We start from the raw sequence: 16774 nt of genomic DNA, 5'->3' as shown, positions 1-16774 counted from the left end.
AAGAGAAAACTGTCATAGCAAGACTATTTTGAAAAACTTCATAATTTAATTGTGCAGTGGAAGACAACTTCAATGACATACAATAATAGAGGTCTAATGTAAGCATTTTTAATAATAATAATAATAAAGTTTATTATTAAAAAACTACGAATTTTACATGTGAGAACAAATACAATAATATGCAACAGGAATTGCCAATAGAGAAAAAAGAGGAATACTGATTGCGGGGATCGCCTCTGAACCAAAGCCATTCCAACTCTTCAAGTCTGTGGGAAACTTTCTGCCTTTGCCTTATCTTAATCTAATACGAGGTGTTCCTTCAAAAATACTATAGTTGATAGCTGGCTAGATAAAACTAAACACCCTGTAAGTAAGTAAGTTAAGAAGACGTTTATGTATAATAAATAAAACGGCTATCATATTTAATTTTTGCATAATTTTTGATAAGTTTTTACTCCTTGCCTCATTTCTCTATAAGCTTACCATTAGTTTAATATGAAATATGCCTGGCTAGTGGCTAGTGAATCATCGTTGTCACAGCTCTTAATTCACCACTAAATCAATCGTATTTCAGCGTCAGAGGCAAGGTCAACAATGAAATTTTCACAAAGAATTCAGTAATGCTGACCAATTTGACCCAAACCATTGCAGGAGCAAAAACATTTATTGGAATAGCGCCGCAGTTTAAAACTTTGAAATCTAAAGCATCAGTCAATGGGATCGATTTAGGAGAACTGGCTAAAAGTCAGGTAAAATAAGATTGGATCGACACCGAATCAATCATTTAATATTCTTTCATATTTTCAGTTACGAATTAATGGAGATAATACTATCAAAACGCCCATTGAATTTTTTGGCAAAATTAGTGCTAGAAATCTAAATATTATTGAGTTGAATGATGGCATTAACGTTATGAATTTGTTGAAAGACACTACCAAATTAAAGAGCCTAAATAACATTGTGGAAAGCTATAATGACCTGTTAAATATGGCGGAAGGAATGCAGAAATCCTTAAAAGGTAAATCTCAAACGAGGTAACGGAAAATATTAAGTGGAATTTTGTTATCAAGATTTTTTCGAATGAACTGTTGAAAACACATTCTAATTAATTCAATACTGCAAAAAATCAGTTCTTAACAAAGGATGACTGCGTAGAACACATCGAATTCGTAACATTTAAGCTAAGCAAGATGGTAGAAAGCGGCATCAGGCATTTAAACTCAACCTTTGTTGTTTTTTATTGTTATTGTTATTATAAACTACCTCGTTTCATTTGCGTATAATTTCAAATAAAAATCCTAAAAATTAAAAAAAAATGATTGACCTTAGAGATAATTGTGGTTTAAGGTTCTTATGGAGAACACTGATATAGTTTAATTTTTTCAAAATTTATTAATTTGTTGGAAGGCACAAAGTATAATTTATTTTGAGTAATTTAAAGTTTTCGTCAATTTAGTCACAGTTTTCTGGATTTTATTGATCGAGACTGTCATTTGTGCTTCTTTTTTCGATTCTTGGAGTTGATTTTGTTAACAAAATTTGAGTTTATTTCATTTTAAGGTGAATTATAGAAGTTTCTCACCATTCGGGGTGAGAATATTGTCTTACAATAATTACATTTTTAGATCAGGCTTACTTTTTAAAATATTATAAGGAAGTAATGCATTTTTCCAATGCATATGAGGCTTTTGGCATACAGAACGAGCATGGAATCATCAATCTCGTATTGTTTTTCAATATTAACAGTACAAATGTCTACAGAGTTTTTCAGTTGGAAGATTATACAAATACGTTCGTTTTTATAGGTAGTATTAAAATAACTTTGAAGATTTTTAAAACATAATTTTTTTCAGGCGAAAATACGGAATCTTATTCGATACCCAATTATATGCAACATGTTTTAATAAATGGGAATGAATATCTTTACATCGAACACATGGAGCAACTCCCAATTTTCGAATACTCTGGTAAATTTTTTGTTTCGACCATCCAATGGATTTGATCCTTGATTGTTTCTTTGCCTTTTAGCCTATTCATTTTTGGGTAAACTTGTGCGTCTGACTGATTATGCCAAATTTGAGGAAATACAAATATTCCCAACTAATGGGACGATATGTTTAACGACAATACGCTTACCAAAATTAGAACAAGAATGTTTGATTTTCGTTGACCAGCAGCGGCTCAAGGTTGATATTCTGTGCGATGAATCTGGGAACCAAAATTACTACTTATTTCAGACGATTTTATTGGAACAAGTAGATAAGGTACGATTAGGTTATTTTAGGCACGGCAACAGATTTGGAGATGTTTTCCTCATTGCTACGATTCTTCGGTCTATTTAATTATTATTATTATAATATTAATTATTATTTAATTATAATAATTTAATTAAATATTTAATTAAACATAAGTTCGGTTTAAAAGTAGTAGGTTATGGAAGCTTGTTTAACCTCTTTAATAACGGGTTAACATTCGAGGATTGCGTGAGAAGAAATGTTGTACTCGATTGTATCAAGAATGTTTCTCATTTCTAGAGTGTTTGTCAATGAAAGCTAGATTGAAGAGTGAAAAGCTACTGTTCACATCTTTTATTTTTCCTTCTTGCTTAATAACATGATTTTTATATATCGAATTTTCTGTATAATAAATGCATAAATGACAATCAAATTTAAATGATCTCCCAATAACATTATTTAGAATCTAAAAATTTTCGGAATATTCTAACTTAACACACTTTTTAATTATCATTTTATTGTCAATAAGCGTCGTTAATTGCTACTCTTTGATCTATCAGTAGAGGAACGGCCAGTTATGGCCAGGATAAAAAAACACTTTTGATAAACCAAACTTATATTTGTGTAACATGGGTGTGTTTCGTTTCAGTATCATATTAAACATAAATGAAAATAAACAATTACGGTTTATTTAAAACAATAAATCATTAAACTACATTTGGTCGATTTTGCCTTCATAGGAAGGTACAACGGCACTCGCATGAAAGCATAATGCATCTCAATATAATATATTTAATCCTTGCATTTCGAAAATGAAAACCGCTTCTTCGTAACAATTATTTAATAATAATAATTTAATTAAATCATTAATTGAAAATAAGTTCGTTTTAAAAGTAGTAGATTATTGAAGCTTGTTTAACCTCTTTAATAACGGGCTAACATTCGAGGAGGCTGTAAGAAGAAATGTTGTACTTGATTGTATTAAACTGGTAAGAAATGTTTCTCATTTCGAGAGTGTTTGTCAATGAAAGTTAGATTAAATAGTGATAAGCTACTCTTCACATCTTTTATTGTTCCTTCTGGCTTAATAACATGTTTTTGATATATTGAATATGTTCTGTTATAAATCAGGTTTGCAGATCAAAGAATGTCAATTTTTGCTTAATTATTATCGAATGTTCCTGTAATATTTAAAAAAATCAGTCAGTTGTGTCGAGAATTACTAATACATATACTTAACATAAGAAATCGGTGTTTATGTACTCAGCTGTGGACATGATGCACTTTGGTTACTGTCGCATTGCATTTTCTGTATAATATCCTGCATAAATAACAATCAAATTTAAATGATCTCGCAATAACATTATTTAGAATGTAAACATATTCCAATATTCTAATTTAACACACTTTTTAATTATTATTTTATTGCAAATAATAGTCGTTAATTGCTATTCTTTTATCTCTCAGTAGAGGAAGGCAAGGCAAAATGGTACCCTTAAAGTTATGGCCAGGATAAAAAAAAACACTTTTGTGTAACATCTTTCGTTTCAGTATCATATTAGACGTAAATGGAAACAATTACAATTACGGTTTATTTTTAAATTAAATTTAAAACAATAAATCATTAAACTACATTTGGTCCATTTTGCCTTCATAGGAAGGTGCAACGGTACCCGCATGAAGGTATAATTGATCTCAAACAAAGCATTTAATCCTTGCATGATTGGCAAATAAAAACCGCTTCCACGTATTTCAGCTTCAGCGCCAGCACACAAACAGCGAGCCCAACGTTTACACTTGGGACACTGGATCCAACTTTAGTGACAATACAGACACTCTGCGTCTTCTTCTTCACTTGAAGAGTACTCGTTTTTGTCGGAAAACTTCTTCTTTTTTCTATTTTTATCATATTGAACAACAAGGATGGTTTCTTAGGCTTCAAATGACTCATCAGAATATCTGCTTCCATCGTTGTCTGGTCCAGGTTGTAAAGTGAAAAGAAACCCCATTAAACCCTGCAGCCCTTGCGAAAACTAAGATCGAGATTTCGTCTTAAAAAATTATCAAACCAATATCTACCGGTCATCCTGCTTGGTTCATTGATTCTTCGGACCATTTTGGCCTCTTGATCTTTCTTTCATATCTAAAAATATTAAAAGCCTTCTTTAAAAGAAGTTGTTTAGGCAAAACGGACCGGGAACGCAAAATGGTCCAAATGGTTCATTTCGCTATATTCTAGAAACACTGCCGATCTCGAAATTATGTTGACATAGAACATCAAAATGTATGTATAGTTTGAAGCCTTAAAGGCTGTAATAGTATCTACGCACTTTATTATAGAAGAAAAAAGTGCAGGCATTCAAATATTGTTTAATTTGTATATTAAATTCCACCAAATATAGCTTACCTTGTCAAAATTTCTTAAGTCATTCTCTTCCGCTTGTGGCTAACTGCAAGAAACTTGTTCCGTTCAGCAAAATTTCATGTTAACAACTTTGGTACAAATGGTACAAATAGTATTTAAAAGATTTTAACGGACCCTTTTACTTGCAGGGTCCTAAAATTCCTATACTATATTTGTTAATCAGCTCTTTTTCTACAAAAATTCCTATGCTTAATTAAAACATTTCGCGAAAATATCTCTAGAATTAAAAAATTGATACTATTTAGTTAGACAGTACTTGAATTTGGCGTAAAACCAATTATTTAATTTTGTTTAGGTTTCGTCGGTTGTCGTCTACGATACAGCATACATTATCGCTTCCTGCGGTGCTACTAACGCACAAGAAGGTGGTTTGAAAATATTTGCAATGGGAAAACTGGACCAAAGATTCCAGTTGGTTCAGTCAATTTTTGACGGAGCCGAGGCTGTTGGCGTGGATGCTACATTCTTTGGAGATCAAGCTTTGATGGGAGTGGCCTTTCGCTCCCATGAATCGGCCGTTAATTTAGGAAGACTCTCAATTCGAAGGTACGGTGTGTTTCGAATCATCTTTTGTAAAGATGTAGAAAATACTGAAATCGATTTATCCATTTAATCTGGTGATAGAAAAGTGAGACAAATTTTGCAATAGGCTAGTAATGGGGATTCTTGTCTCCCTCTTGCTTAATTATGCCTATATATAAATGGCAGAATGAGGTGTGAGTTATTGGTCTTTGTTGGATTATTTTGTTTTCCTGTATAATTCTAAAATCTAAAATCTTTTACACACTGGTTAATCAAACAATAGTTTCTTTCAGTATTTGCAAAAAATAAATGTTATAATAATCTGACTTCTTAAGAAACCGGACAAAAGGCTTACATATTTATATAATTTAAAATTTAAAATATAGACATAAAATGCACAGTTGAATATAAATACGTCACTAATATATTTTATTTCTTGAAAAGGGACAAATCTAAATTATTCTTTTTAAACTTTTGTCACAACTAAGACAATAGGCGAAGAATATCAAAATACTTAATAAATTATTCTAAATCAAGTTAACAGTTTCTTTTGGTATATGAAATTATTTTGTTTATATAATAACTGGGAGCGTTATTATTATTTTTTATCAATATAAAATCAGATGATGTAATAAGTAGTAGGTGTAAATTGTTTATTTACCCACCAAATTGAACCTTCTCTTTCAAAAACTGTAGGTAAAATAGTTAAAATGTACACTCACCTCAGTTCAACAAAGAATCAATGATTTACCCTAAAACGAACTGCGTCACTGCTTCAGAATAACGAATTGTTTTAGACTGGATGAACATCAAAATCAGTTTGTTCCATGGCAATATTTTCCTATGACATCTCCCCTGGCGGTTAATTTCTTAAAACCTATTAAGAACGAACCACCACTTTTAATTGTACCATCTTTGGATGCCAATGTGCCACTGCTTGGTATAAGGTACGGAGGTTTGTCAGGATTTCAAGAAAGCTTTAGAAGTCCAGGATTACCTGCCGGTCTGTTGTTTCGGAAAGTAGGAGATAAATTCATCTTGACTTTAAATCGGGAGAACGGCGATGTTACCGTAATGATGGCTGTGTTTGGTGGCAGGAGAATTACCTGATAAATTTATTTTATTTGTGTTTGTTTTGTTATTTGTCTTTATTGTTGTGAGAATAAATTTAATTCGAAGCGTTGTTGTTGATTCTTTACATCCCATTTTGACAAAACGAAACTCTCCAATTAAACACTCTTTTACCTGAGAGACGAGGGGTTGTACAATTTTCTTTTCTGTGACTACGTATTTTATGTTATAATAATACTAATAATAAAAACGTTTATTGCTAACAGCATGAAAACTTGTAATAGATATACATAAGTGTAAGTAAATTATGATATCATGCAGCAAAACGCATGAAACAAATCGCAGCCATCTAGCTAAAGCCCAGATACTGTTAAAGCCTCGTTTGAAAAGAACAATCATTGTTACAGATAGCAAAGAAAAGGCCTTATAGAGTAGGTAAAAACAATCTATATGAAAAAGGGAAGGAAAGTTAACTAGTTAGGCAATATAGTAAGAATATGATCCTTTAAATACTTCTTTCTGTGCTGAGGTATAGTCAACAATCCCCTATTACGCAAATTATGTGCTCTAAAGGATATTTTATTAAACAGATAGCGAGGTGACTTATTTTTAATGATTCTATCTATCTGCATGTTGAGTCAAGCGGAGAAAATTTTAAAATCTTTGGCATGAGTTTTGAAGTTTATTTGCAATACAAGGGCTGTAAACACTAGAATAGTGGTTCAGCTGAGGCAACGCCATAGAGTTGGAAAGAAGCCTCTTAGTCTCTTGTGATAAGTAATATCTATAAGAATAAATTAGTTTTAAAATTCTGACGGAAACGAAATTTAGAATACAAAAATAAACTCAGGCTTTTACTAGAATCATAAAATTGCAGTGGAGAATCATAGAGCTGATTTTTTGAGCTTTTAACTTGAACATCGTTTTCGAAAATTGCAGCAGCTGATTTAGTAGATGATCCGTAGCAATATTATGTAAGCTATTTAAATCAGAATTTATATGTTTATTATTTTGCCGAATGTTACTGTGATTGAAAGTATAGTTGGATGTCGTCAGATGATAAGCAAGGTGATTTAGCGACCAGTGAGACTAAGAAGTAATAATAGTAAACAAAAGAGGACCCAAGATGCTGCTATATTATAACTTGCGGTGTTCTATTAGATAGATAGGATTTTAAGAGGTTTTGTAGATTAAGATTTAACGAAAGGAATTTTAAAATAGCAAACATAAGCTCAGCATGTCAAATGCCTGACAAAAATGTAGCAACACTATATCAGCAGCTCTGAATAAATCGTCCGTCAAATCGGCCAGAAAAATCTTGATTGTTTCTCTGCTGGTATTTTGTTTGAGCTGGCATGGTGTCTCAACTGCCGCTCTACTACTGTTTCTAAGACTTTTGAGAAAGTAGAAAGAATGCTCATCGAACAAATATGACTGATTCTTAGTTTTTGGAGATCGGATATCATCTGCATGTTTCCAGGCCAGTGGGAAATAAGAATGGTATATGTGTGGTGTACGGGACAACAATAGGGCAACATAACAAAACGAGCGTTATGTTAATCATATCGCTGCCTAATGCTTTAGGTTTTTATGTTTCTCGGTATACTGAAGACATCCTCCTCTCCGACCAGTTCAAAATCAAAACCCTTTGATATATTTTCAAATACTTTATTATTATAATAATTCAGAAGTTCGGCTTTAGCAGTGGCGTTCTAGAAGTTAGAGGTAACAAATTAAACATTTGGTGCATTCACACCCTTTAAGTTTTCAGGAATAACCCCTTTTTGTATTTTTAGTAAGACTAAGCTTTTTAAGTTCACTTCATTTTTCTTATATGCTACAATTTTGAAATTTATTTTTTAGATATGCTTTTTTCCTTGCAACTGTCTGTAATATTCGTAGTTAGTTTAAATAATTTTTGAGCTTTTTTTCTCAGTTTTTGCATATATTTTATGTTGTCAGGTATTCATGGAGCGTATTTATGTTATTTTGATTATTACTGCAATAGTACTAACGCGCCTTAAAAGAGGGGAGCACGCCCGTTGTCCAATAAAAGGAATACCTACTTGCTTGTAGCGTTGTATAGGCGGGTTGTTGGTAACAGGCGCTGATGTGCCAGTAAAATAACGTTGTTCATTTGGCAAATCAAAGGATTCGCTCAGCGTTGCAATTAACAAATCAGTGATCAGTGATACTGACCAAATAAAAGTTCATACAAAGGTAAACAAACTATAAAGTAATTAATTAATAATAATATAATATTTAATAATCCATATTTATTTATTTATCCCTGAAGATATTGAATTCAGACTGGTCGTAACATCTTAAAACTTACGAGAAAATGAATACAAATATTTCATATCATCACAGACAAAAACACAAAAAACATGTATTTATTTGCTTTAAAAAAATAAATAAAAATCGATCATTTTAGTATTTTACTCTGTCTCTCTGTATCCCGAATATTTAAGCATTTGTTTACCTATGCTAATATGAACTTTTAAAATCCACCTACAAAAAAACTGATACGTCCTGTATTTCACTCAAATCGCACGGCCTGCTGCAGTAGGTAGTATATCTATTTCATACAAAAGAAAACACTTATCACGTACTTAAAGTCATTGAGTGTTGTGCTGATTTGTTAACTATAAATTATCTACTATATCTATTTCAAGTGACTATCAATAACATTTGATAAAAATTGAAACAAAAACACAATAAGTAACAGTAATTGAATTAAAATTATGTCCTCACCAAGGGACTGCAGGTAAATAAAAAACAAAGTAAATCTGCGATTCTATTATTCGATAATTTTTCATTTTAGTTATTTTAAGAAATACCCAGTTGTCGTTTCTTTTTGGCCGCCACAGCAGCAACTAATGCCGCCCCAATGCCGCTACCGTCTTCCGACAGCATGAGTTCATAGGTGTAGCCCGGATCAATCAACTCGTTCATTTTTGCAATCATCAAAGTACGAAAGTGCGGATGGTACTTATACAAGGATCCGTCGATGCCTACGCCGCAAACATTTGCACGTTGACAGTTGTTGAATAGCGACCCAAAAAAAAAACTTACCAACGGTCACTTTTTTAACACCCATCTTGTGTATAAGGGTAACCAAGGCGGTTGAGGCTAAATGGGCCGCTCTTCTAGTCAGACATTGACTTATAAATCTTATATTTATGCAGTCGACGTCTGTGGCATGTTCGAGGCCTTAAGCGAAATCATTATTAAATAATTTGAACGACGGTGAAAATTGGAGAATTAATTTATATTTAGTTCGATCTAAATATTGTGTTCTTGGGTCACTGTTTACAGCACTTATTAAAAAAAGCAGCATTTTTAGTCAATAAAAGAAAAAATATCATATAATACAAATTTATTGTCCTCTATAGGCTCTGTATCTCGATAGTCTTTTTAGTTTACGGGTTTGATCTTATAAAGCCCACACAGGTTAAACACTGATTTTTTTTTCTTATTACGGTCTCCGCTAGTTGCTGTGTTATGTGTTTTTTAAGCGGGAGACTGGAGAAAAGTCATTTGCTAACACATGCATTTATTAGGGGAATATTTTTATTTTGTTTTTGCAGATAAAGTTGTTTTTTTTCGCGCACAGCCCTATAAGATTCCAATTTAAAAAACCGTATATTTCAAAATGAAATAACGATAAGATTTTGGACGAGTAATTTAAAGCGAGTTTTCACGTATATTTTTTAAAAAAACCTGTATATGGATATGAAGAACCATTGAGAGCAGCTTTAGATACGCCCTCGAAATTATATATAACGGTATACTTCAACCAGAAATATAGTGCTTTTACAACCGACTCCGTGCCTTTGCCTACTGTTTATTACTAAACTAACCAAAACCGCAGCCTCTTATAGAACACCTTGCCGAGCAGACCAGTACCCGTAACCATTCCAGGACCGTCCTAGGAATTTATCTAGCTACACTAACAAGCGGGATATAATGATGTTTTCAATCTTTTTAGCTCAGCAATTCTTGAAGCATCTACATAAAAAATGACTACAAAGTAACAATTTATTACGTTCCATTTCATTACATTTCTACATGCTATCATTATTAATATATAAAATATGAAATATTATAATAAAGTATGTCACCTAAAAAATCGTCACTATCGCTACTGACGTCACCTAGTTCAATGATTAACTCCGCCACTAATCGTTCTCGATAAATATTTTCTTCTTTTATTACTCGTTTTTTACAGTTAGACCAGCTTTGTACTAATATTTTAGCTACTTCTTGCCGAATTACGTTTATGGTACTATTACTAGAAGTTGTTTTTTTTGTGTAGCTCTACTCAAAATATAAATCATTTTCGTACAGAAATTCTTTAATTTCTTCTTTATTTGAAGAAGCATTTGGATTTTTTCTGATTTGGGTTAAATGATATGAGGCACTATCCAAGACAATAACAGAATTTGACGATAGTTTTAGCAAGTTTATTTTCACACCAGTCCTCAAATATTTCCTCGATCATGTTTTCATGGCAATCCACACTTGAATCTTTGACGTTTTTGGCACACAAAAATAAGGCATCTTCCATCCAACCATTTTTGGACCCAGCATGAAGAATTACAATTTACTTCGGAACTTTGGACATGTCACTTGATGTTATTAATACTTCGACTCCTCCTTCTCAATTTCTTATAAAATTGTAAACAATCAAAACAATTTGTTTAGCATCCGAAGACAAATGGATCCGTTTTTATTTATTTGCTGAGGTAGTTTTTCTTCTAAATTGTCATTAGGTTCGACTATGATCGCCACTTCGTCTTCATATCCTGCGTTGTTTTCCATGCCTTCTTCTAACGGGGCAACATCCGCTTCATTCCACGGTTGCCACATTATAAAGTGTTCAAAAAATGTTTAATTGTAAGATTGTAACAAATATTTATCTGTATTCTTATGACGTACCTTTATCCACCTCAACTATAATCTATAGTCTTAAAACGACTATTGTTTACAAATCGAGAACTATGAAAAGACAAAAATTATTATTTTCAAACTTACCTGTAAGATAAATAGAGTACACGTTCTTACCCTCATCCTTTGACCTATCCAGTGGAGCTAACCTCGTAGGGTCAAAGCTCGAGAATCAGGTATATAAATCCGTACTTACTGGAAGGATCACAGTCAAATACCTCCCTAATATATACGAACATATTGCAATTTAGATTAAACTCTTAAGAACGATACATGTTAAAATAAACGTTTCTACTTATTTGAAAATATCTCGAAGAATCAATACGTAATCAAATTTAAAACGGTCCATTTACGTTTCAAATAAGAAGTTCAAGTTTCAACAAATATTCTTAACAGTCCACCTCACTCAAGACCGATTTAATGCAGAATAAACATTTGGTGGAATAGGTTTTACCATGGTCCTGCGAAAGTCTGCGGTTAAGGTATTGTAAAATATTTAAAACGTCAAAGCAATAAATGCACTATATTTTTGGTCGTGCGCGGTACATACCCAACTGATGTAGAATGTCTCTTTGCAGCTTAAAGGAGCCCGGTTGGTCTTTTTCAATTTCAGAAAGGTTGCTTGTCGGAAAACTGTCCCTGTTAAATTATCTATATTTTTCATCTGGACTACTTAAAAAAAACATCTTAAAAATTAATACTTGCGATAGACTAAGCAAGTTACTCTTAAAACTGCGAATATTTTAAAATTTTAAAATAATATTCATGAGCGTTGGGGGAGATTCGCAAAGACATTATATAATAATTTTATCTATAATTTAATTGAGAATGTAATGGAAGTTACGGGTTGCGAGCAAAACGTCGAAAAACGTCCTGAGGTCACTTTTGAGGAGCTCTTCGACTCTGAATTTGGGTTTTTACTAAAAAGTCTTATGATAAGTTGTCAATGTTAAGCACTTAAATACAACTAACCAACGTGCAAATTTTGTAAATTTCAGAAAACTAATCTCACATATAATAAAAATTTGTTCCATACAAGATATTTTATTGATGTTTACTGTTTCATGCGGCTATTACAAGTAACTTTCAGTTTTACGAGGTCATTTTCCGTAATTTTTTGAACTTAATTTTATTATTAAGTATCTAAGAATTAGGATTCTCAAAGAAATTTTTGTCGAAACGGAAATATACTTTCGAATTCATTATATTTCAATAGAAACGACAAAGGCTTAGAGAGACGAAGAATAATTATAAGTAATTATTGACTTTCCAGTCACGCACGAATTTTATTCAAATGAATAAGGAGTGCAAAATAAAAATATGTTCCAATTCGGGTAGATTTTTTTCCTAGCTATAGAGTTTTAAAGATCAATTCAATGTTAATTGACCGAAATAATTCCAAAAATGCAATGAAATTTATATTTATTTATATTTTGCGTTATGTCGCCATCACGTCGTTCTGGGATCTAACTGGAGTGGATATTTTTATTCCTTGAAGAGGGTTATTGGTAAATTGGACATTATAAACAAATAATAATTTATTATAAAATACATTTTGTTCGAATTTGACTAGTCAATTAAGAAGTGGTCAGTTGACCAGTCCCAATACTATTTATTAGTACACAATATTTATAGTAATAAATATAGTAAATCGGGGAAATTTACACTTATTAATCTTGCAGGAAGAGAGAGGGATTTCCGATAAAATACATGGCTATCCATGGCAATCATCAATCAATCTTTGATTTGATTTGAATTGCCTAGTTTTCGTGTCTGCGTTAGATTATATTTTACTTAATTGCATAACACTTAATTGATGCACAACTCCAGAAAAAGCTTACCAAAAACATTTATACTTACTGCGTTTCAAAAATAGGAGAAGTCTTTCCTCCAAGTATTAGCCCCTGCTGTGCGAATTTCAAGATGTAGCGTCTTGCCAGTTCGCCTAAATACATACCAGATATCATCTTCTCGTGTAGTTGTCTCCCCTGATTGGGATACTCTTTATCAATTACTCTATCCAGTTCAGTTCTTATAAAGTCTAATGCGCCATCGTCTCCGAATGCTCCGCATTCCAGATTTATGACGACATCACCGGAGCCCATATCCGGTTCATCGAATAATTCAGCGTTCGCCTGTTTTTCTATATAGCACGCATTGTTACCGGTTCCGACAATCATGCCTATCCTGGTATCTCGGTTCTTAAATGCGCACGACATAAGGGTTCCAGTGGTATCGTTTAAAATAGCGCAAACATCAATTTTAAGGTCTCCTCTTTTGTTCACTGCATTAGTTAGCAGTTCTCCGACATCTAGCCCTAGTATGTCTTTACAGTCGAACCCTTTCGTCCAGCGTACGACTATTGCTTTACTAAGGCCTTTTTGACTAGCGGGAAAGCTGAATGTAAATCCCAAAGGCAAATTTTGCTCAGCTACACCTCGCTTTTTAGAAAAAATTGCTAGACATTCCGCTATGTAATCAAATAGGTCATATCCGGAACCAGTGATCAGTTCGTTTGACATAGAAAAGATTTCTGACTCCATTTCACACTTATCGCTGTCAATATTAACCATAAGTACTCGAAAATTGGTACCTCCCAGATCTAACGCCAGGAATTTACCTTTCTCGGTACCGTCTGGCAAGTCTTGCACGTACGTCGGATAACACTTAACAATTGATGTTGGGTGGGTGTCTTTCTTAAGACCTCGTTCGATGTTTTGTAGAAACAACGTCGAAATTTTTTTAAGAGTATTATTGTCCAACATTAAGTCCTTCATGGCTTCATGAATTTCTGAGTTGACTTGACGGTCAATCCAGTCCTTGGTGCTAAACGATTGGGGATTGCCTGGGATGGGATTAGATCCAGCTTTTGGATTGCACGTTCGGCTAGGGCAGTTAGACATGATGCAAAATCACTAAAAAGATTTAGTTATGAATAATTGGTTACAGGAATTTTTTGATTTTCAATTATTTGACAGGAGTCAGTTATTTGACTAGTGAAATAATTGCAGTACCAGTTATTTTTAAGACATCTCTTCTTCAAAGCGTTGCCGATTCAGTGCTTATCACCAATAAATCAGGACATGGTTATGTATCGTTTATCCTGATAATATTCTGAGGTATTGCAAGGATCGAGGTCCACCTTTTCTAATTTATTTGTAATTACCTAGGGTAAATGTAGGTAATGCTTCAATTATTTATTCCTCTGTTCTTTTACTGGCTTAACTATCGATTGAGAGCAAATTTAATCACTTTGGTTTATTAATTAGGCTACAATAAAAGAAATAAAAAAAATACGTTTGGCAATACGCAATGAGGTTCTGCCGAATTTTTTAAACTTTCTCACTACTGACCTTCTGTGGCTTGCTTTTCTTTCCTGTTCCTGTTCCTTTTCCTTGCTTTTTCGCAGCTTTGGTCTTCTTTTTATTTTCCTTTTCAACTAGATGGTCCTTGATCAATGTAGATGTTAAAATCGGAGCGTGCTGTTTTTTTCTTCCTTGTCTTGTCTTGACAGCATTTACATTCTTAGGCAAATGAATGAAATTTTGAACACCTGGCAGATCCTTAGATGTTGATGTTATGTCAAATCTAAGCAACAATGCAGTAGCTTATTCAGAAGTACTGGGACGGAATGTATTTGGAATATTTTGTTATAACCCAATAGGAGCTGTTACAGATGATGCGGAGACAATAGCACCAGCAGACGTCAATTCTGAAATAGAGTCAGCATAATCTTGAACAATAATTGGCTCGGATTGTTGGATTTCTGCTGTTATAAAATCTTCATCGGAAAAAATATTGGGATTCATAGGAAATATGTCCGTTGCTTTGAATCCAGTTTCGCCTTACTAATGGATGCAACATTAGAGAATGCTGTTTTTATTAGCGAAGCAATATCATAGGGTGTTATTCTTTGTGAAAATTGTCTCTTCGTGAATAAATCGCATTATTTTCTATATGCAGCTTTGATTGAACCAAAAAATGCCACATCTAGTGGCTGCATGCGATGGGATGTATCGGGTGGAAGAGATAGCATATGGACATTGTTTTCCTTACAATACTCAAAGGTTGCCAGAGAAATGTGGCTTGCATGATTATCCAAGACTAATAGGATTGGTTCCTTTGCAGAAGGTTTGGCATAGTCGGTGAAGTGCTTGAGGCATTGAAGGAAAAGTTTTTCTTTATTCTATCTGTCATCTGAACATATTGCATTTTGGACCATCCTTTTCTGGAGAAAATAAACATTTGCGGATTATATTATGTATTATATTCTTACCCCTATTCCAACTAGTTATGGACCTTACTTTTTTTTGTCCCGTTGCAGCTAATATTTTTCTAGGATCTTGGACGGTGTAGATGCCGGTTTCGTCAAAATTATATATGTTTTTCGGTAAAAATTTGTATTTTCCAGCAGCTCGTAAAATCGTTGTACTTCAGTCTTATTGAAGGCTGCAACCCTATTAATGCTGGTAGCTTCGGGCTTCCGCACAGAAATATCATTTCTGGTAATAAATCCCTCAAATAAAATTCAACCAGCCAATCTGGAACTCGCAATAAAACTATGTTTCAGATTGTGTATTTGGGGTGCGCCCATAGAATATGTTGGCCATTTTCTTGATTGTGACCGCTAACTCTTTTTCCATCTCAGGATTGAAAACGGTATTACGGCCCAGACGAGGTGCCTTAAACGATTTTTTTTATCCCTTGTGAAGACTGGCAAATGAAATATTCATGGTCTTCGCGGCTTTTCTTATAGAATAATTCTGTTCATTAATAAGTTTTATAACCTTTTCCAAGTCGTTTGTGGTCCAGTTAGCTTTATTAGTGAATTTTTCGAAAACATCTGCGCTCGTATAAACATTTCATATCTCGGTAACGATAGGTCCTATGGAATCGCCGTTGCTACAGAAATGATCACCGTCAAAATTTTTTTTGTCTGTCCGTTTTCCGTTCTCCGTTTTCGTCTTTTGGTTTTTCCTGAATAACTTTCGAATCGTTGAAGCTACAAAATTGAAATTTGCCTCCTTTTTAACCCTCCACGTTGCACATAAGCTTGTAAGATATGGTCCTGATCGAAGGAAGGTATCCATCTTTTTTTGCGATTTTCGGCTGTTTTTTGGACCTTGCTCTGAAACACGATAAGTGTCCCAAATTTGAAGCAATCGACTTCATATATGTAGCTTTGTCCCGTGACGGAACCTATTGGGGGTCAGGGAGTATTCTAAAAAAATAAAAAATCGCGTGTGCAAGGCTCTACAAAAAACATTTTTCAAAAACTGTTTACGAGACCAAAAAAATTCTTGAACCAGAAGAAGCAGGCTCTATAAACTTTTATTCTCGACAATTTTTCAAAAATATACAGGGTGCGCCGCAAATTCAAAAAAACTGAAAAATGGGTCCCCCTATTATTGAAAATTGGTTCTAACTGAAAGATTATGATTCAGATCTCACTTACTTTTATATTGCGACATAGCCCGCATAGACAGCAAAAATTTATTTTAGGTTTTCACCTATTATACACGGTGTTCCCGATATTCCGTGCTAAATGAGAAATGTGTTAAGTGTCCTAAAT

The 16774-nt window shown here is 33.3% G+C and overlaps 2 protein-coding genes across 2 annotated transcripts in view; one reads left to right on the top strand and one right to left on the bottom strand.

The window, feature by feature from the left end:
• Window positions 1–6357, top strand: part of LOC132704368 (uncharacterized) — a 31786-nt gene extending 25429 nt beyond the window's left edge. The window contains exons 21-27 of the mRNA XM_060674329.1: window positions 575–749; window positions 808–1018; window positions 1626–1805; window positions 1854–1967; window positions 2029–2264; window positions 4955–5205; window positions 5979–6357. Coding sequence (XP_060530312.1) covers window positions 575–749; window positions 808–1018; window positions 1626–1805; window positions 1854–1967; window positions 2029–2264; window positions 4955–5205; window positions 5979–6291 — 1480 coding nt within the window. The 3' untranslated portion in view covers window positions 6292–6357. The remainder of the gene's footprint in view (window positions 1–574; window positions 750–807; window positions 1019–1625; window positions 1806–1853; window positions 1968–2028; window positions 2265–4954; window positions 5206–5978) is intronic.
• A 2691-nt stretch (window positions 6358–9048) lies between these two features.
• LOC132704885 (hexokinase type 2-like) lies at window positions 9049–14190 on the bottom strand. Its single transcript, XM_060675193.1, has 4 exons — window positions 13063–14190; window positions 11753–11841; window positions 9328–9465; window positions 9049–9266 (listed from the first exon to the last, which is right to left on the bottom strand). The coding sequence occupies exons 1-4, from the start codon at window positions 14103–14105 to the stop codon at window positions 9082–9084; spliced, it is 1455 nt and encodes a 484-aa protein (XP_060531176.1). The 5' UTR covers window positions 14106–14190; the 3' UTR covers window positions 9049–9081.
• Between the last annotated feature and the right edge of the window lie 2584 nt (window positions 14191–16774).

The sequence above is a fragment of the Cylas formicarius genome, unplaced genomic scaffold (genome assembly GCF_029955315.1).
Source record: "Cylas formicarius isolate icCylForm1 unplaced genomic scaffold, icCylForm1.1 PGA_scaffold_7__23_contigs__length_41026272, whole genome shotgun sequence".
In the NCBI taxonomy this organism is placed as follows: Eukaryota; Metazoa; Arthropoda; class Insecta; order Coleoptera; family Brentidae; genus Cylas; species Cylas formicarius.
Note: the sequence above shows the minus strand (reverse complement) of the source record. Positions and strands in the feature narration are given on the sequence as shown.